This window comes from Equus quagga, chromosome 13 (genome assembly GCF_021613505.1).
Source record: "Equus quagga isolate Etosha38 chromosome 13, UCLA_HA_Equagga_1.0, whole genome shotgun sequence".
In the NCBI taxonomy this organism is placed as follows: Eukaryota; Metazoa; Chordata; class Mammalia; order Perissodactyla; family Equidae; genus Equus; species Equus quagga.
This window is the reverse complement of record NC_060279.1, coordinates 87744267-87764530: the sequence shown is the minus strand read 5'-3', so window position 1 is coordinate 87764530 and position 20264 is coordinate 87744267. Positions and strand designations below refer to the sequence as shown.

General features: G+C 57.7%; 3 protein-coding genes and 1 long non-coding RNA gene across 5 annotated transcripts in view; 3 read left to right on the top strand and 1 right to left on the bottom strand.

Annotated features, from left to right (window-relative positions):
- Nucleotides 1-877: 877 nt before the first annotated feature.
- NKG7 (natural killer cell granule protein 7) lies at nucleotides 878-3762 on the top strand. 2 transcript variants are annotated; one of them, XM_046682874.1, is made up of 5 exons: nucleotides 878-881; nucleotides 1131-1350; nucleotides 1441-1587; nucleotides 1674-1808; nucleotides 1903-3762. In XM_046682874.1, the coding sequence occupies exons 2-5, from the start codon at nucleotides 1188-1190 to the stop codon at nucleotides 1959-1961; spliced, it is 504 nt and encodes a 167-aa protein (XP_046538830.1). In that variant the 5' UTR covers nucleotides 878-881; nucleotides 1131-1187; the 3' UTR covers nucleotides 1962-3762. The 2 variants fall into 2 exon arrangements, with proteins under 2 accessions (XP_046538830.1, XP_046538829.1); XM_046682873.1 differs by lacking the exon at nucleotides 878-881 and having other exon boundaries at nucleotides 964-1350.
- Nucleotides 3237-6051, top strand: CLDND2 (claudin domain containing 2). The gene is made up of 5 exons (XM_046682875.1): nucleotides 3237-3367; nucleotides 4134-4314; nucleotides 4621-4758; nucleotides 5062-5181; nucleotides 5432-6051. Exons 1-5 carry the CDS (start codon nucleotides 3302-3304, stop codon nucleotides 5503-5505), a joined length of 579 nt encoding a protein of 192 aa, XP_046538831.1. The 5' UTR covers nucleotides 3237-3301; the 3' UTR covers nucleotides 5506-6051.
- Nucleotides 4899-6282, bottom strand: LOC124250726 (uncharacterized). The gene is made up of 3 exons (XR_006891600.1): nucleotides 6212-6282; nucleotides 5422-5516; nucleotides 4899-5186 (listed from the first exon to the last, which is right to left on the bottom strand). It is a non-coding gene; the product is annotated as an uncharacterized LOC124250726 (long non-coding RNA).
- Nucleotides 6282-20264, top strand: part of ETFB (electron transfer flavoprotein subunit beta) — a 14662-nt gene continuing 679 nt past the window's right edge. Inside the window, exons 1-5 of the mRNA XM_046682872.1 lie at nucleotides 6282-6439; nucleotides 14372-14530; nucleotides 14796-14954; nucleotides 16975-17037; nucleotides 19457-19615. Coding sequence (XP_046538828.1) covers nucleotides 6383-6439; nucleotides 14372-14530; nucleotides 14796-14954; nucleotides 16975-17037; nucleotides 19457-19615 — 597 coding nt within the window. The 5' untranslated portion in view covers nucleotides 6282-6382. The remainder of the gene's footprint in view (nucleotides 6440-14371; nucleotides 14531-14795; nucleotides 14955-16974; nucleotides 17038-19456; nucleotides 19616-20264) is intronic.

Genomic DNA, 20264 nt, shown 5'->3' with positions numbered 1-20264 from the left:
TGTCCTCATGAGCATGTTCTCAGCGTGGCCAGTTACCGCATTAGTGAGGGTGTGAGTGACAGATGGGGGCCTGCGAGTTGGTCTCTACTAAAAGAAGAAGACCTGGCCTCTTGGGTCCCTCTGGTTTTTCCCCTTGCCGGCTGTCCAGGGACTGCTGACTCAGTTTGATTTCATGACAGAGGTCCTCTTTCGGGCCATTCTCTGCTTCATAGAGGTCAATTTTGCCTGGGTCTCTCCCTGGGCTGTGCCCCCTTCACCTTATATCTGCTCACATATCAGGTGACATTTTGCTCGGGACCTGATGCTGGTGCGGGAGGAGGGGTCTCGTGCTTGGAGGGCTGGAGGGTCCTGCACAGACACCCTTGTGCCACCTGCCCCCCCCAGGCTCTGATCTTGATGAGGAAACCCACTACACTGGAGGCCCCACTCAAAGCAGCGCTGTGTGTGAACGCACTTATCAGATGAGGATGTGGGTGTCTTCCCCTCCACAAACTTTTAGAATTGTGATTCTCCACCATTTGCTGGCCCTGGGCATAACTTCAAGCAGGGATCCAGGAGTCTGAGTCCCCGACCTGCCTCTCCCTTCCTCCCTCAGGACCTGGAGTCCAGGCCTCCAGACCCTTCCGCCTTCAGCCCCAGGCATCTTGCCCTCCAGCGCCCTCCTTCTATGGAGACCCTAAAGTGGGTCCCCCGCCCTCCTAGAACGGAAGGTAGCAGAACCCACAGCAAAACATGACACATCCCCCAACTATCTCCTCTGGCCACATTCCCCCTCCTATTTAACTCACACTCTGGCCTCATTCACCACCTTCCACCCCCGGGCCCCCAAGCTTTTCTCTCACTTCTTCCAGGAAGCCCCCTCTGGTGTTGAGGCCTCTAAGGTAGGCCGCAGACAGAGGCAAGTTCTGAACCAACACCCCCACCACCACTGATGATTGACACCCTCAGTGCAGTCCACACCACACACTGACAGGGGAACAACCTTGGGGGAGGGGAGGATGCTGTCAGCACAACCCAGGAAGGGAGGGTGTGAGACAAGTCAGTTACCGGGAACTGAGTGAAACCAAACCAGCCTGGGCTTCAGGAGCACTGGTGCCCACTGCTTGCTGGCTTCTCTTTCTTGAGCTCAGAGGACCCAGGAGTGTGGATCACCAGCCCCTTCATCGCCCTGGACCTGGAAACCCAGCATGCCCCCCATGGAACCCTGTCGGTCCCTGGCCCTCCTCTCTGGCTCCCTGGGCCTTCTATCTGTCCTGGTTGCTCTGAGCACGGATTTCTGGTTCGTGGCCATGGGGACCACATCATCTCACTCGGGCCTTTGGCCAAAAGAGCATCAGGACCCAGTAGCAGGTAACAGGGAGAGATCTCTCTTACGGGCCAGGGTTGGGTGGGGAGAATGACCAGACGGGACAGGCATTCAGAGGTCTTGTTTCTGAGCAGGCTACATCCACGTGACTCAGGCCTTCAGCATTCTGGCTTCCCTGGGGGGTTTGGTGTCCGTGAGCTTCCTGGTCCTGTCCTGCATCCCCTCACTGTCTGTCCCGGGCCGTGGGCCCCTGGTCTCGTCTGTCACAGCCTTGGCTGCAGGTAAGGGCTCCGGGCTGCCCTTGGGCACTGGGGACTGCCGAGTTCCTACAGAGGGGCTGAGCCGTCTCTCTCCTCTCCGTCCTCAGCCCTCTTCGTGATGGTGGCCATGACGGTCTATACCCTTGAGCGGTGGAACCAGCCTCTAAATCCCCAGATCCAGACGTTCTTCTCCTGGTCCTTCTACCTGGGCTGGGTTTCAGCCCTCTTCTGGGTCTGTGCAGGTAGGTGACTGCTGCCCTGGGAGCTCGGGAGGGCCAGCTGGGGGCTCTCAGGAAGCAGGGCGGGACAGGTGCTAACCTCTCTATGCCACCCCAGGTGCCCTGAGCCTGGGTGCTCACTGCAGCGCCCCCCTTCCTGGCTACGAAGCCGTGTGAGCTGAGGGCGAGAATAGCAGGACGGGTTTGGAGCACTGTCCTCTGAAGGCATCGCCAGGAGCCATGGGATTACACGATGCCCCCTCCAGCCCTCACCCCCAGCCCTCCCGCAGCCCCCTGCATTTGTTTCTTCATCTATTCAACAAAAATTGGCCGAGATCTGGTTATTCCAAGATTAATTCAATCACGACATAAGCCAACCATACGCCAGCTCCATGGGAGGTGACACCAGAGGAGTCAAGCCTCCCGCCAGCCCTCAGGGTGCTCCCGGCCAGTGTGGGGACCAGTGTGGACTCAGGCACGGCCCCAGGTCCCTCTCCCTTCTCTGCCCTTGTCTCTCTCCCTGTCTCCATCTCTCTTCTTCGCCCTTCCTTCTCTTTTCCTCCCTGTCTTTCTCATTTTAGCTCTTTCCTTCCTGCTCCCTCGCTGATGTTGTCACCCTCGCCGTCACCCTAGTCCTCCTTGCTCATTTCATTCATTCATTCATTCATTCCTTCCTTCCTTCCTTCAGTTGGTTTTTCCTGACCACATCCTTTCCGCTGGGCCTTGCTGGGATGCGGACATGAGTCAGACCTGGGCCTTGCCCACCAGGGGCTAAAAGTCTGGTGGGGGCAGGTGGCTAATACAGGCCAGACAGCAGAGAGGGCGCGGGAGAAAGACTGTCCCCGTCAAAGAGGGTGGAGGTGAGCTTTCTGGGGAGAGGGTGTTTAGCGACTTCTCGAGAGCCAAGGAAAGGTAATCCAGGCAGAGGGACCCAAAGGTGGAGGCGTGGAATGGCTGGAAGTTTTTGGAGGATGGAGAATCATGCTTTGTGGCCGGAATGAACTGGGGGTGGAGGAAAATGAGGATAGGGGGTTGGGAGGGGCAGGGCCTCTAACACCACACTTGACTCTCTCGTAAGGGTGGTGGGGAGCTAGCAGAAGGTAGTGAGCAGGAAGAGAGTCAGCGTCAGCTCCAGATGCCAGAAAGACTCCTCTGGGACGTGCCGGGAGGCCAGAATGGAGAGAGAAGCTTGGCAATGCAATAGGTGGGAGAGGAGACAGGAAAGGCCTGACTTGGACCAGGGCATGGGATGGAAAAGAAGGAGTGAGCCAGAAAGATTTGGGGACAGGAGGAAGCAGACTTGGGGATCCCAGGGCTTTGTGGGGGTGGCAGGAAGGAAGGGGGCAAGGATAGCACCCAGGGGTCTGACCCGACGAACTGGGTGGGATGGTGGGGTCATCCCTGGCTTGGTGGAAGATGCTGAGCTCAGCTGGGAGGTGGTCTAGCGTCAGGCGTCTGGAAGACATTCAGAAGTGAGGACTCCAGTCTAAGGCTCGGGAGAGAGATCTGGGCTGGAGATGGAGTTTGGGATGCCGCAGAGCATCAGTGACCCCCGGAGCTGCAGGAGCGAGGAGGCTCACCTGGTAAGAAGGTGGAGGATGGAGCCTCAAGGAAAACTGGCATTGAGAAGTAAAGGGAAGGAGGAGGAGGAGCTGGGAGGGCACAGTCAGAGAGGGAGGAGAAGCTTCTAGGACACGGTCTACCATGCCATGGCCCTCAGGCTCCCCACAGACCGGCTCCCATCCAACTCTCAGCTGTCACTTTGCTAGGAGAGCTGCCTCGGTGTGTGTGTGTGTGTGTGTGTGTGTATGGGTGGGTGGGTGGTTATCTCTTTAAACGGCTGCTGCGACAGATGGTTCTGGAACTCCTGCTGCCTCACAGAGACCCAGTCTCCCTTCCCCCACCCCTCTGTGCTCTGTGTCTAAGAGGCCCTGGGAGCTGGGTCTAAGTCACTTAGGTAGGTGTGTGTGGGGGTGGGGGTGGGGGTGGGAGGAGGGCACTGGACAGGCCAAAGGAACATCCCACTGGGGGATGGACGTCTCTGGAAGACTGGGAAGTTCCTTGGGAGAAGGTCTCCAAGTCCCCAGCAGGAGCACCAGGGCACGGGGGAAGGAGGGCTTGGGTTTGGGAGGGACCTAAGCGAGGGGTCCCCAGGCAGAGGTGCTGGGGGACGGGCCTGGAGCACGGGAGGACCTGAGGGAAAGGGGTCTCCAGATCCCCAGAAGTAGGGGCCCCACGCAGGGGTCTGGGATATGGAGGGACAAGAGGGAGGGGGTCTGAAGGAGCTGGGAGACGGACCTGGGGTCGGGAGGGGTGTTGGCTAATCCGGCACTTGTGGCCCCTCGGCAGCAGCCTCTCTGGATGGGGGTGAAGCGGAGTCTTCAGAGCGGGGGCACCTTGCTGGGCCTCTTGGGCAACGTCTTGACGATTCTCTCCACTGCCACCAACTACTGGAACCACTCTACTGGGGGCCACAGCGGCCTGTGGCAGGAGTGCAACGGCAGCCTCTGCTCCAACATCCCCTGCCAGAGTGAGGCTCCGCTCGCCCAGATGTCAGACCCCCACTGGAGAGACAGGCCCTAGCACTGACCACAGCTGGCCCCATCTCCTGACACAACCGCTGGGCACATCCTGCGGTGCCCCCACTCCCACCCATTCCACTCCAGTCTCAGATCCTCCTGCCGCGACATTAACAGCCCCTCATGACACAGTTTTCAAGCCCCGATGCAAACCTCTGACTCTGCTCCCAGTCCTGCACCGGCGGGTGTGTTGGGGCGGGGGTCGGGGGGGGTCGGGACGGAGCCAGCGTGGGGCTGATGCGGCCGGCTCTCCCCAGCCATGCTGGCAGTGACTGGGGCGTGCATGGTGCTGGCCGCCGGCTGCGGCATCGTGGGGTTGGTGATGGGGCTGCGGATTCTGTGCCAGGAGGGCAACTCGCGGGGCCAGACCACGAGCGCCATCTTCTTCCTCTGCGGTGAGAGGCAGCGGGCCCCCAGGCATAGGGGGGTTGGAGGGACCGGGACCCAGGGGTCGCGGCTGGAGGCACTGGAGACCCAGAGGAGGGGGCGGAGCTGGAAAAGCAGGGCCAGGGGCGGTGCTGGGACGATGGGCGTGGAGTGGCGGAGCAGGGACTGGGAGGGGGAGGCGGAGGCGTGGCCTGGTGGAGCAGGGACCTGCCGGGCCAGAAGGGAGCGTGGCTAGGGGCAGTGGGCGCGGTCTGCGTGGGGCCTGGTTGCAGCCCCCGGGCCAAGCTCACCTGGCGGCTGGGGCGACCCAGGCCTGCTGCTGCTGATCGCCTTGACAGGCTACACGGTGAAGAACGCGTGGAAAAACGACATCATCTTCTCCTGGTCCTATTTTTTGGGGTGGCTGGCCTTACCCTTCTCTGTTCTTGCGGGTAACCTGGACAGTGGGAAGAGGGTGGACAAAACTGCCTAGAGGACCCCCCTTCCCCGCAGAGACTCCCCAGCCCCCTACCAGGAAACCCCACAGTGACCCTCTAGGAACTCCCCAACACAGTCCTCTCCTGACTCCTGCAGACCCCGCAGAGATGCCCTTGAACCCCAAAGCCCAGTCCCCGGGGCCCTCCTGGTCATCCGCCCCAGGACCCACCCTCCTCCACCCGCCCTCCGCTTACCCCCCGCCAGGCTTCTGCTTTCTGCTGGCGGATATGATCGTGCAGGGCACGGATGCCATCAGTGGATTCCCCGTGTGCTTGTGACCGCAGCCTGCCTGGGGTAGAATAAAGGACGCGCTTCCGCCGCCGCAGCTCCGAGTGTCTTTCTGGGGACGTGAGGACGCGGGCACGGGCGACATGAACGGACGTGGGAACATGTACAAGAACAGGGACTCGGGCACAGGGGTACATGGAGGCTCAGGGAGGAAGAACATAGGATATGAACCTATAGGGAACGTGGGGCCATGGGGGGGGACGGGCAAGGAAACACGAGCATGGAGTGGACAAGGGACACGGATTTGGAGGGGAACGGGGACACAAGGGGAGTGGGGTCAGGAGGGGACATGTGCACATAGAAGGGATGTAGGGACAGAGATATGAGGGAAAGTGGAGACACGGACAAGGGAGGACGGATATGGAGGGAGGTAGAGGCGTGATCATGGGACAAGCAACGTGGAGAAAATGGGGGGACACGGACACAGGAGGACTCAGAGGCGTGGGGACACGGGCACTGCGTCTTGGAGCGGCGAGGAGGAGGTAGGGAACTGGAGGAGCGGATAGGTCCGAGGGCGTTGGGAAAGGTTCAGGACAACCGGGAGCAGCTCCACTCCCGCGCCGCTTCCTTCCCCCGCCCGACCTTTCCCCTAGTTCCCGGTCACGCCCCCTTCACAAAGCCGGCTTCCCCTTTCCCCCGGGTCCCGCCTCTCTCCCCGGGATCCGCTCCCCATTGGTCCGCAACGGTTTGCCACACCTCCCTCCCCTCCGGCCTTCCGATTGGTCCTCTCTCGGGGCGGAGGCGGGCATTGCAGCGGTTGACTGGCTGGCGGCGTGCCGCGCAGGCGCAGAGAAGGACGGCGCCTGGGTGTCTGGACCCCGAGGCCGAGGCTGCGGACCGACCCGGCGAGGTGGCTGCGGCAGGAAGATGGCGGAGCTGCGCGCGCTCGTGGCTGTCAAGAGGGTGATCGACTTCGCCGTGAAGGTGACCGGGCCCCCTCCCACCTCCCTGTGTCCCGCGGCCGTGTGCGTCCAGGTTCACGAGCGCACACCGCATGCGGGGGTGTCTCCTCGTAACCTCTGATCTCTGTCGCTCTTCCTCCAAACATCAAAGTCACACCTGAGGGCAAAGGTCAAGGACTGAGGGTCTGCCCGCCGATCCCTCTTCACTCACACCCCGCCCCTCTGGAGTCATGGGCTCCTTCCCTCTCCCCAGTTCTGGACTCACTCTCTGGATCACTGGTGCAGGGCGAGTTACCTTCGCTATTTCTTACCTGCTGGGGGAGTCGTGGTCCCTGTTTAATACACGGAGAAACTGAGGCACAGAGGGGCCACTCAGCTGGGAAAGGGCAGAGCCGAGATTCCTATCCAGGTTCCTCTGACTCCTCCCTGCGAGTGCTTTGCATGCAAGCCGAGCTTTCACCTACTGGGCTGCATTGCACACTGTTGACTCAGCATAGGAACCAGCTATAAGGGAGGTCAGACAAGGCACTGCGGGAGCCCAGAGCCGTCTTTCATCCTATATAGATAGCCACAGGGTGAGCCAGGAGGCTTTAGCTAGAAAGGGACGGAGGCGTGGTTGCTAGAGATGAAAGCCAGTCTGATTGAGTTGGTGGACTGGCTCATGTGCTCCATGAGAAGGGTTGGGGACAGTGTCTCCGTGGCCTGGCTTGTCCCCAGAGAGAAGCTGGTCTGGACAGAGGTGAATCAGACACAGTCCCTCCACTTTCTCCCAATACTTACACCAGACTGAAGGTGGTGACTGTCCATCCATGTCTGTCCCCCATCAGACTGGGAGCCCACCTCCGTGTCCCCAGCCTTGCCCAGCAAGGGGCCTGGCATGCCCCGAGGCTTTGGGGTGGATGAATCCAGGGCTAGGAAGTTGATGCTGCTACTGCCCCTGCCGGCTTGCGGGGGTGGGATGAGGAGGAGGGCCCGGGAGCCAGACCCGGGCAGGAAAACTTCAGTGATCGTTAACAGGTCCCCTTGAGTGGGTCCTCACTGTGCACCAGGCAGCCATCTAAGTCCTTGACAGAGATGAGCCCATTCAGTCCTTTCAATACCCTCTAGATATTAGTAATCCTGATGGACAGATGAGGAAACTGAGGCCCGAGGAGGGTCTTTCACCTGCCAGATCACCCAGCGAGGCAACGAGAGTCGGGATTGAAACGCACTCGAGTCCTGCTCCGGTCTCTGTGCCCCTCGCATCTCCACTCAACAGCCACTTGCCTCCTGACAGCTCTGGCGGGCGTATGGCAGGGCTGTGGGCTCCAGCCTTTTGGACACGTGCTCGTCTTGGGGTCCTGGGACCCAACTCTCCTGGTTGCCTCCCGCCTCCGACTTTTCCTTTGGGCTCCAGAGCCCCTGGGCCTCCCTCTGCCCCAGCCCTGGCCCCTGGCCTGAGATGTCTGGGGTGGTGGTATCTGTTTCTCCCACCGGGTAGGCCCGTGTTCGACTCGGCTCTGGGTCCCAGCATTGCCCAGCGGGGGGCCTGGCACATGGGTGCCTCAGTGCGTGTGCTGCCTCAGGGAGCATGAACGTGTCCTTTATGAGCTCCTATCTTGTCCCCAGGTTTCGGTGCTGCCTGCCCCTCCCACAGGGCCCCAGGGTGCCCTCTGTTACATCCTGTCCCACTGGTTGTGTCTGTGGACATCCCTTTCTCAACAACCAAATATTCAAACACTGCCAACCACCTAATCACCGGGCCAGGCCCGGGGCAGCACCTGCCCCTCCTCCCCTCACTGCCCACCGCCTGTCCTTCCTCAGCCCCCTGCCTCCTGCCCTCTCCTCTCTCTGCCCTGTCCCCTCTTCTTCATCCTCATGGCCCCAACTGTTCAGGCCTCATCTCTCCCTCCTGGACTCTCGCCCTAGTCCCCTCCCTACCTTTCAGTCTCTCCCCTTCCAGTCCGTCCCCTCCCAGCTTCAGGAGTCTTCCTGCACCCAGAGCAGACCCCGCCCCTCCCCTGCTCAGAGTCCTCCCGTGGCTCCCCAGCCCCTCAGCCTGGTGTTCGAGGCCCTTCGTGGTCTGGCCCTGGCCCCCTGTTCAGCCATCCACGTTTCCCTCTCCCACCCTCACCTGGGTGCCTCCACTGCTCCCACTGGCTTGTGCTTTCCTCATAGAACAGGCCGCTTCTTGCTGTGGGCCTTTGCCCCTCCTGTGCCTTCTGCCTTGGGTGCCCTTGCCGCTCCACCCTCCAACCTCTGCTTCTTATCCCTCCCTTTGGAGATTCTCTGGCATCACCTCCTCCAGGAAGCCCGCCACCCCACCCCCTCAGGCTCCTGCAGCCCCCTGGGCTTGCCTGTCTCAGCTTCCCCTCATAGTGGATTGGGACCCTCTTTTTCCCAGATGTCACCCCTACCCCTAGACTGGCAGCTCCTTTTGGGGAGTGCAGGGTCTGACCCACCTCTGTGTTCCCAGCATCGCTTCCTCACCTCCTTCCAGTATTTACTCAAATGTCACCTTCCCTGTGAGGCCTTCCCTGGATACCTTCTTAAAATCACAGCGCCCATGGTCCCTGTCCCCTTCCTTGCTGTATTTTCCCCCATACTCATTGCTTTGTAACCCACAGCGTGATATACCCATCTATTGCTTTAGCGTCTGTCTCCCCCTCTGGAATTGGAGCTCCAGGATGGGCAGGAGAGTCTGTCTGATGCAGTGACTGCTGCCTTAGATGGTGGGTACACTGATAGAGCTGCTCGGAGCAGGGACTCCGAGCGAGCCCAGCCACGCGGATCTGCTTCCTGCTGTGTGCCCTTGGGGGAGTTGCTTAACCACTCTGAGCCTCATTTTCCTCCCCAGTACACTGGAGATAGTGGTAGTACCTCCTTTATTGGCTTGTAGTGAAGATTAAACAAGCTTTTAGAACAGTGCCTAAGGCCGGCCTGGTGGCGCAGCGGTTAAGTGCGCACGTTCCGCTTCGGGGGGCCTGGCGTTCGCCGGTTCGGATCCCGGGTGTGGATATGGCACCGCTTGGCAAAAGCCATGCTGTGGCAGGCATCCCACATATAAAGTAGGGGAAGATGGGCATAGATGTTAGCTCAGGGCCAGTCTTCCTCAGCAAAAAAAAAAGAGGAGGATTGGCAGCAGATGTTAGCTCAGGGCCAGTCTTCCTCAAAAAAAAAAAAGGAAAGAAAAAAAGAACAGTGCCTGGTACATAAGGGTTGGCTGGTCCTCGGTGAGTATTGTTATTATTGATAGTCATAGTAATGTAAGTTTATTTAGTCCTTTCTTCAAAACGTAACACATGTTCTGCCCAGTGTGTCTGTCGCTGCGTCTCTGGGGGTGTGTGTCTAGGACATTAATAGCCAATCTAGTGATAGCCAGCTCCGGCGGGGGGGCCCGTGTTCTGGGAGGCTGATGAAGCCGACCCTTGACGGCTTCTTTGAAGCCCCGGGAGAGGCTGGAGCAGTTTTGCGTTCATAATTTAGTGTTCCTTTTCTTAAAGGGGTCTCTCCAAAGAATGGAAACTTCAGGCCCCAGAAACCCTATTTCCATCTCGGGGCCCAACCCTGGCCAGCCACCCCGTCTGTCGGTTCTGGGAGCACACGGCTTTTTCCCCTACTTACTCCTCCTGTTCTTGGCTTGGCTGGCACCTCCTCGTCCCTCAGGCCACACATGTCACCTCCGTGGGGATGTCGATCTTCTCCGTCTGCCCCAGATGAGGTCTCCTTTGGAAGGGTCTCCTCGCACTGACCGCCGCCTTAGCCGTCTGTGGCTGGCATCGCTCCTGGCCGCCCTCTGCCTGTCTGGCCTTGGCTGACCTGGTAGCTCTGTGTCCTGGTCACTCTGCCCCAGCACACGCACAGTGACTCACCTGATAAAAAAGTCTAGAGGACAGAACTGACCAGAAATCCTTGAGCTGTGTCGGGGCTTCAAGAAGAGCTGTCAGAAATCACGTTATAAAAAGCCGCTTGGATAGAGTGGGCAACCAATGAAAAGACCGACTCTCTTACCTCCGAGGGCACATTTGGCATCCTGAAGAGACTCATGGTCCCCAAAACTGACCTGAGGTTACACCCTTGGTCTTGCCACTTCCTTGCTGTGTGACCTTGCTCAAGGCACTTGGCCTCTCTGTGCCTCAGTTGCCCCATCTTTTAAAATGAGGGTGGTCACGTCAGGAACCAACCTCCTGGGCTGTTAGGACTGATCAATGAGTTCATGGATACGAAGCGCTGGGAGCGTTGCCCGTCAGGGCCGTGGCTGTTTCCGCAGAAGGTTAACACGTTGCATATTTGAGAGAAAGCCTGGGAGCTTCATGCTGAGTCCTCTGCCTCACTTTATAAAGCGTCATTATTAAAAAAAAAAAAAAAAAAGACTGCCGCTGACTTTTCAGGCTACCCATTGTTTCCTGACTTATGTAATTTAACTAAACAGTGTTTCTGAAGCTTGAAAGCAACTCAAGCTTAAAAGGTCTTCATGGAGAAGAAACGCTGGCAGGTGTCCTCGGTGCCCGAGGGTTGTTGCCCCATCTCCTGGGGACTCAGAGCCCAGGTCGAGAGTCCTCCAGAGTTGGAGCAGGCTTCGGCTCCCACAGCTCCGGGCTCACCCGCACAGGCCTGTTATGGATCGGGGGCGGCCCTGCTGTTTCAAGGGGAAAGTCCTATCTTGGATTTTTTTTTTTCTTTTTTTTGAGGAAGATTAGCCCTGAGCTAACTACTGCCAATCCTCTTTTTGCTGAGGAAGACTGGCCCTGAGCTAACATCCGTGCCCATCTTCCTCTACTTTCTATGTGGGCCGCCTGCCACAGAATGGCTTTTGCCAAGTGGTGCCATGTCCACACCCAGGATCCGAACCGAAGCAGAACATGCGCACTTAACCGCTGCGCCACTGGGCTGGCCCCTAAAATGACTTTTTAAAAATGAAATATTGGTGATAAAAAATGATAGCTGCCCTTTTTCTCTTTCTCTTCCTCCTTTGAATGTTACCAGTCCATGAGACACAGCCAGACTGGGAAGCCCCTGCCGGAATCCCAGATTCCCAGCTCTGATTCTGTCCTGCTGATGGGAGGGACAGCCACACCCCCACAGCCCCACAGAGAAAGACGCAGGGAGATCGAAAGAGAGAGCGTCCCACTGTCCCCAGCTGGGCCAGGCCGTCACCTCGGGTCTGCTCTGGCCAAGCCGTTGGGTGGCAGCCACATGGGAGAAGAGAGTGGGGGCAGGTCCTGGGCCAGATCATGCAGGCGCCTCTGGGCTCGAACTCAGCATCTTCCTGGCTGTACTGAGACCAGAAGCCGGCGAGTCCTGCCTGGCTCTTCCCTCTCCCTCCCCCAGCCAAGCACCGAGTTCTGTCAGTTCCACCTCCAGAGACCTCCCCAGTCTGTCCCCCTCTGTCTCCCCGTCATCTCTTATTTCCATGACTAACAGCCGCCCGGCTCTCTCCTCACTTCCGCTCTTGCCATTTTTCCAGTTTTCTCCACCAGGAATCCAGAAGGATCCTGTACAAACTTAAGTTGGATCCACCCCCTTCTTTACTTTTCGTTGTTATTCTTTGGCTCGAGAGCCGCTCCCCACCGTGGCCTCCTGTGGCTGCTGTCACTAGTTACCGCAAACTTAGTGGCTTAAAACTACGCAGATTTGTTCTTTTTACCGTTCCGGAGGTCAGACGTCTGAAATCAGTCTACTGGGCTGAGATCAAGGTGTCAGCAGGAGGCTGTTTCCTTCTGGAGGCTCCAGGGGAGAGTTTGTTTCCTGGCCTTTTCCAGTTTTTAGAGCCGCCTGCATCCCTCAGCTTGTGGCCCCTTCCTCCACCTTCAAAGCCAGCAGTGTAGCATCTTCAGTCTCTCTCTGAGCCTGACACTAACTCTCTCACCTCCCTGTTTCACTTAGAAAGACCCTTGCGGACCCACCCAGATAATCCAGGATAACCTCCCTCTCTCAAAATCCTTAACTTCATCACATTTGCAAAGTCCCTTTGCTATGTAGGTGACATTCACAGGTTCCAGGATTAGGATGTGGGCATCTTGAAGATCTGTTATTGTGCCAACCACAACCGTCCAGCCCTTGTTGGCCTCTCTGGCCTCAGGGCCACTCCAGCCTCCTGGGACCCCTCAACCCCTCCCTGCTCCTTCTACCTCAGGGCCTTTGCACATGCTCCCCACCCAACACTTTTCCTCACGTTTTACCTACTCAACACCAGTTCATCATTCGGGCCTCAGCTAAGGTGCCACAGCTTTAGGGAAGCCCTCCCCGACAGCCTCCAACATCAGACTAGGTCGGTCCCACATCGATCTGTGTCACAGCTCCCCAACTTCTTCAGGGAATTGCCAGGTGGGATAGCAGGGGACTTGAGTGCTTGGGGCCCCGAGTCCCGCTGACTGGCCATGTGGCCTTGGGCCAGGTACTTCAATTCTTCAGCTGCCCACAGGGATGATGCCAGTGCCTCCCTCATCGGGCTGTCACCAGAATTAATGAGCTAGGATACGTGTAGTTGCTTAGAGCAGGGCTCCTACGTGCTGTTTCTTCAGTGCCCAGGGACTGTACCATCCCTGTTCACTACCGAGAGGACTGTGGTGGGCTGAGAAGTGGCTCCCCTGGGATATCCCGGCCCTGACCCCTGGAACCTGTGAATGATGCTTTATTTGGAAACAAAGTCTTTGCAGACGTGATTAGGGATCTTTAGGTGGGGAGATTATCCTGGGTTCCCCTGAGTGGGCCCTAAATGCCGCCTCCAGGATCCTTGTAAGAGAGGCAGAGGGAGAGGGGACACGCACACTGAGAGGGCCCTGTGGAGACAGAGCAGAGACGGAGTTGAAGATGAAGGCAGGCAGCCCCCAGAAGCTGGAGGAGGCAAGAACGGACTCTCCCCACAGCCTCCGCTGGAGGGACCGCGGCCCTGTGACCCCTCGACGGCAGCGCTGAAACTGATTTGGGGCTTCTGGCCTCCGGGCCCGCGAGACACGAAGGCACCGAGTCTGCGGTCTTAGAGCAGCCACAGCAGCTCAGAGGAGGATAGTGTTCGCACCCGCCCTGCGCTAGAGGCTCCCGCCCCGGGCCTCTCTCCCCGCGGGTGGCGGGGTCCCCAGAGCACACCTCGGTGCCGGTGCCGGGGGGGCGGGTGGGGGCGGGGAGGGAAGGGATGAGCCGGCTTGGCCTGCCCCCCGCGCTGTTTGCCTGCCTGGCGGAGGGAGGCCTTTGGTGCTGGTGTTCAGACTAGGTCGTGACCATGCGTTGGTCATGAAATGCACGTAGACGGCTGGCATTTAAAAGCAAAAAAGAGGGGCCGCCTGGTGGCGCAGCTGTTAAGTGCGCATGTCCCGCCTATTCGGCCGGGGTTTGCCGGTTCGGATCTCGGGTGCGGACATGGCACTGCTTGGCAAGCCATGCTGTGGTAGGCATCCCACATGGAAAGTAGAGGAAGATGGGCACGGATGTTAGCTCAGGGCCAGTCTTCCTCAGCAAAAAGAGGAGGATTGGCAGTAGTTAGCTCAGGGCCAGTCTTCCTCAAAAAAAAAAAACAAACAAAAACAAAAGAAGAGGAAATACCATGTCACGGTTCAGTGTATAAAGTCGGGGTAATAAGGTGTGCCGAACCTCGTGTTGCAGTGTATTTACATTGATGTGAAATATCGGTTATGTATTTATAATATACGCGGGGAGGTCATAAAATGTGTTTCTCGCTGTGGGTTATGGTAATCGGAAATCTGAGAAATACTATTTCAGGTCCAAGGACCAGTGACAGTAGGGACGAGCATGTCGCATGTCTCTGGTGCTCGGGGAATGTCCGGATGAGAAATGAGGGTGACCTTCCACCCGCCTGTCAACTCTAACCCTGCTGCGTCCCTGGAGCTGTGGGACCCCAGACAAGGCTGCGCCCCTTTCCGGGCCCCTGTGGTCCCATCGGCCCGAGGGAGGGTTGGCGCCACGGCCCTTAACTTCTCGCCTGCTTCCCCCTGCCCCTTCCTGTCCTGGTGGGCAGATCCGGGTGAAGCCAGACAGGACCGGTGTGGTCACGGATGGCGTGAAGCACTCGATGAACCCCTTCTGCGAGATCGCGGTGGAGGAGGCCGTGCGGCTCAAGGAGAAGAAGCTGGTGAAGGAGATCATTGCTGTCAGCTGTGGGCCCGCCCAGTGCCAGGTGCTCCGGGGAGGGAAGCTGGGACCCAGAGTCCCAGGTCTGAGCGGGGAGGGGCTGGGGGCCTGGACTCCTGGGTCTGAGGGAGGAGGGGCTGGGGGCCTGGACTCCCGGGTCTGAGGGAGGAGGGGCTGGGGGCTGGACACCTGGGTCTGAGGGAGGAGGGGCTGGGGGCTGGACTCCTGGTCTGAGGGAGGAGGGGCTGGGGCTGGACTCCTGGGTCCTCCTGGGACTAGAAGCCAAGTCAAGCGCCTCCCTTCCTTGGCAGGAGACCATCCGCACCGCTCTGGCCATGGGCGCAGACCGAGGCATCCACGTGGAGGTGCCAGCTGCAGAGGCGGATCGCCTGGGTCCCCTACAGGTGGCCCGGGTCCTGGCTAAGCTGGCAGAGAAGGAGAAGGTGGACCTGGTGCTGCTGGGGAAGCAGGTAGGTGTCGCCAGCCTCTTCCCCACCCCCCATCCCTGCTCCGGAGGTGGGGAGGGCGGGAGGTGAGACTGCCCGTGGCCCAGGCCTGGGGCGTCCAGACATCCCAGGATGAGCATCTTGGGACTTCACTGTCACCCCTCCTAGAGAGCGTGAGCAGGGGAGGGCAGTGTCACTGTGGGCCTTAGAAAGATCCCTTGTGGTCCTGTGGGGTGAGATTGGGGCCCCGGAGGCCGTGCTGATGGTCCATGTGGGAGACACGGAGGCCTGGGCCGAGGCGGAAGGGACAGAACAGAGAGACAGATGCGGCAGGAGGGACAGGCAGTGAGGTGGAGGGAGGGACAGTGCAGGGGTCTGCTTTGGAGGCGCAGAGGGGAGACTCTGCAAGAACAGGTCAGAGGGCAGCGGGGGACGTCGTGTGGATTCAGGATGGAGGCCTGAGCTTGAAGCAGACTTGGGGCTTTGGAGACACTGGGGAGCAACAGGAGGGTTGTGCGCAGGGGCGACGGGGTCAGCTCTGGGTGCAGGAAGATCCCTGTGGGGCCGAGGAGGGGCCTGGAGGGAGAGAGAACTGAGGCTGGCCGTCTGGGGAGGACATTGAGGGCTAACAGAGCGAGCTGTGGCGAGGACTCAGAACCCTGCCCGCCGCACGGCACGCCCGGGTGACAGGTACGTGTTCCGGCTCAGCTGTCCCCTCAGGAGACCCGGGACACCCTTCCGGGAGGGTAGCTCCCCCACCCCAGCCCGTTTGAGGACAGACCTCGTGGTGGCCTCACCCAGGGCAGGGGCAGAGGATGGCCATTGGAAGAGCCACAGACAGACAGGAGTGGAAAGGGAGGGATCAAGAGACAGGGGGTTAGGGACAGAGGCTGAGAAAGAAGGGCAGAGACTGCACAGTCAAACGGGGCACAGAGACAGGGCGTGGGAGCTGGAAGTGGGGCCCCAGCAGGGAGAGACAGATGGGGATTCTAGTGGGCTGGATTAGCCCCCTAGGGAGAGGAGGCGGCTGATGGGACCCATGTGGGCTATAGGATGTAAACTGAGGCAGAGGGCCTAACCATAGACTACGCCAAAAAGTCACAGTCTGGCTCAGGCTTGGGGGGCCCAGTCTCACACCAGCTCCCCAGGGCACGGGTGCTGGTTGCATGGCCTAGTGAAGCCTCCTGCATTTGCTGGTGGGTCTCAGACTCTGCTGTCCTACCTGTGCTGGTTGTCAGGGACAGTTCCTAGGGCTAGGGCCTCCAGCTGGAGAGACGCCAGGTGAACTGGTCAGGACCTTCTTTGCTGTAGGTGACAGAATTACAATTCAAACTAGCTTATGCCAAAAATCGAACTTATAAGCTCGTGTAAGGTGAGCTTCAGGCACGGCTTGATCCAGGGTCACACATGATCCCTAAGCTCTGCTCCTCTGTCTTGGCTTCAATCTCTGCATCTCCAGGCTCACATCCCACTGGGCTGGCGATCCCAGCAGAAAGAAAAGAGCCTCTTTTTCAAGAGTTCCAGCAAAGCTCCCAGGGCTAACTCTTCATTGATCCAGCTTGAGTCACGTGCCCATCCCTGAACTAATCCTTGGGATCAGGAAATAGAGCATTCTCCTTGGCCCAGATCCTGTTCATCCAGTTCCCAGGGCCTGGCTCATGGAAGTCTTCTATGAATATTTATACAGGGGCCCAAGATCTGACATTGGGGATGCCAGATGCCCTCACATGTCCCTGGATGAGTGACTGGCTGTTTCTGGGCCTAAGCGAGGGGATGGGATCATTCTAGAAGAGGAGTCAGCAACCTGTAGCCTGTGGCTACCACTAATTTTGTAAATAAAGCTTTATTGGCACCCCCACACCCATTCGTTTACGTAGACACGTATTGTCTGTGGCTGCTTGTATGCATAGCAGCAGAGCTGAGTAGCTGTGACACAGACCGTATGATACTTCCTGTCTGTTCCTGCATAGAAAACCTTTGCCTGTCTAGGCGAAGGTACATGAGAAGCCCCCTCATCATATGATCGTCTCTCTTCCCCACTCAGGCCATCGATGATGACTGTAACCAGACCGGGCAGATGACAGCCGGATTTCTGGACTGGCCTCAGGTGAGGCTGGAGTGGGGAGCATCTGTTGAGGACCAGGCCTGGGGGCTCAGGGCACGGCCACCCCTGTCCCTTCAGGAGGGAGGCAGGCATAAAGCGGGAAGGAAGGAGGAATGCACAGCTGGGGCACCAGGCCTCACCGGGGCCTTCATGTGCTCCCTGTGCACCAGCCCTGCTGTTCCTCAACCACGTCAAGCTCATCTCTGCCTTAGGGCCTTTGCACTTGCTGTTCCCTCAGCCTGGAACACGGTTTCCTCACATTGCCTCATGGCTTGTCACTTTCTCCTTCAGGTGTCTGCTCAGAATCACCTCTTCAGAGAGGCCTTCCTTGCCCGCCCCCCGTATGAAATAGTCATGCCCTTCCACACTCCACACTCCTGAATCCACCCCGTGCCAGTCTAACAGAAATGCAAGCCACATAAGTTATGTAAAATTTTTGTTAGCCACGTTAAACAAGTGAAAAGAAAGAGGCAAAATTAATTTTTATAATATTTTATGTAACCCACTATATCTAAAATATCACTTCAACAGGTAGTCAATATAAAAAATACGGAGCTATTTTACATTCTTTTTTCTTTTTGTACGAAGTCTTTGAAATCCAGCGTGTATTTTATATGTACAACATGTCTCAATTCAGATGCGAAAGTTCCCTCAGAACTACTTAATTTAGATTCCTGAAATTCACAGTAGAAAAAGTAGTTGAAAAGTAGAAAAGCGGTCACACACCCAAGTTGTTCCAAACAGACTTAAATGTTTTCCAGTAACTACACCCTGTATCATTTTTTAACAGTTTTATTGAGATGTCACTGACCTACAATAAACTGCATTTATTTAAAATGTACAATTTGATAAACTTTGACACAGGTATACACACCCATGAAACCATCACCACCATTGTGATAATGTATCTCACTTATCAGGGGTTTTTTTGTTTTTATTTTTTGAGGAAGATTAACCCTGAGCTAACACCTGCTGCCAATCTTCCTCTTTTTGCTGAGGAAGACTGGCCCTGAGCTAACATCCGTGCTCATCTTCCTCCACTTTATCTGTGGGACGCCTGCCACAGCATGGCGTCCCAAGTGGTACCGTGTCTGCACCCAGGATGCGAACCAGTGAACCCTGGGCCGCCGAAGTGGAACGAGCGCACTTGACCACTGTGTCACCGGGCCAGCCCCCCACTTATCTGTTTTTCAATTTTAATTAATTAAAATGAGAAATGCCATCCCTCCCTCAATTGCACCAGCCACAGTTCATGTGCTCCGAAGCCACATGTGGCCGAGGGCGCCCATGTTCCTTGGTTACTGGTGGTCTTCCGTGAAAGCCGGGGCCTCGTTGGTCGTGCTCACGGTGTATTCCTGGAGTCAGGCTCATGGGGCCCCCGGATAAGACTGGGGATGATGCACGATTCCACCTCAGGCCTGAAAGGTTTGTCCAGTGAATAAGGGAACGGAGAGAAGAGATGGCTCAGACAAAGAGGGTGTAGGTATGTCAGGAAATGTTGATTCAGCTGAGGGGCGGGGCCCTCGGCCAGAGACGGGGCACTGGGTGGAGAAGATGGGGTCCCAGAGATGTTTCGAGGGTTGAGGTGAGCACACGAGACTCTGTTGTCGGCCCAGCAGAGGGGCCTTGAAGGGAGCTCTTGGGGACAGGATGGTGGGTGGGTGAGAGCAAGACCTGGAGCCCAGAACCAGACTGCCAGCTGTTGGATTTTCCACCTGTGGGTGACAGTGGGCACTTTTTTTTTCTTTCTAAGATTGACACCTGAGCTAACATCTGTTGCCAATCTTCTTTTTGTCCCCCCTTCTTTCTTCTCCCCAAAGCCCCCCAGCACATAGTCATATATTCTTGTTGTGGATCCTTCTGGTTGTGGCATGTGGGACCCGCCTCAGCGTGGCTTGATGAGCGGTGCCATGTCCGTGCCCAGGATCCGAACCGGCGAAACCCTGGGCTGCTGACGTGGAGCACGCGAACCCAACCCCTCGGCCACGGGGCCGGCCCCAGTGGGCACGTTTTTGAGCCTCTCTCTCCCTCAGTTTTCCTCATCTGTAGAGTGGGGATAATAGCATTTGCTTCATAGAGTTCTTGTGAGGATCTGGTGACTTAATCTGAGTAAATTGCTTAGAATGGTGCCCAACACTCCACACCTGTTGCTTGTTACCACGGTGGGGAGGCCCAGCCGGCAGGCTCAGGAGTTAGGACCTACACCGGGGCTCCCGGTGAAAGTAAAGAACCCCCCACCACCGCCCCGGATTTTTGAGCCCCCCTTCTGTGGCTTCCTCCTGTTTTTGAGCTCAATGTCGTGGGCCTCTCCCTCTTCCGTCCCCTCATCCGTGTGTGCACTCAGCAGTGGCCCGTGGAGGACGGCTCCGTGCCTGCCCTGAATTAACCTCGCCCACTCTCCCCCCATGCCGCTCCTCCCCAGGGCACATTCGCCTCCCAGGTGACGCTGGAAGGGGACAAAGTGAAAGTGGAGCGAGAGATTGACGGGGGCCTGGAGACCCTGCGCCTGAAGCTGCCTGCCGTGGTGACCGCCGACCTGCGGCTCAACGAGCCCCGCTACGCCACGTTGCCCAACATCATGGTGAGCGCTTGGCAGATGGGTCCCTGAGGGCCTGGTTATGGGTGAGTGCTGGAGCCCCAGCGCCTGCCTAGTGGTCAGAGGGGAGGAGAGGATCCAAAGGACATCTCATCCCAAGGAAGGGGATCGTCTCTTGGTCATTTTGGCCAACAGAGAGTTCACTGGGTCATTTCTGCCAGTGGTGGGCATTCATGGGGGCTGCTTGGCCAACAGGGGGGGTTTGCTGGTTACTTCAGCCAACAGAAAGCCTTCACTGGACCATAAAAGGGTTCCCCTGTCCTTCCAACCAACGGGAAAGGTTCGTTGTGTACTCTTAGCCAAATAAGGATTCATTAGGTCGTCTTGGTTCATTAGGGAGCTGCCCCTGGTATTCTTTGCCAACAGGAAGAAATCATTTAGGCTATATGGCTAATTAGGAAGGGTTTGTGGGCTCTCTTGGCTAACAGGAAGAGTTCGCTGTGATGGCTAGTCGAATGGGCTCATTGGGTCATCTCAGACAATAGAAGGGTTCATCAGGTCATCTCAGCCAATAGGGAGGGTTCAGTGGGTCATCTTATCCAATAGGATGGGTTCAAGAGTCATCTCAGCTGTGAGGGAGGGTTTATTGGGTCATCTCAGCCAATAGGGAGAGTTCAGTGGGTCATCTCAGCCA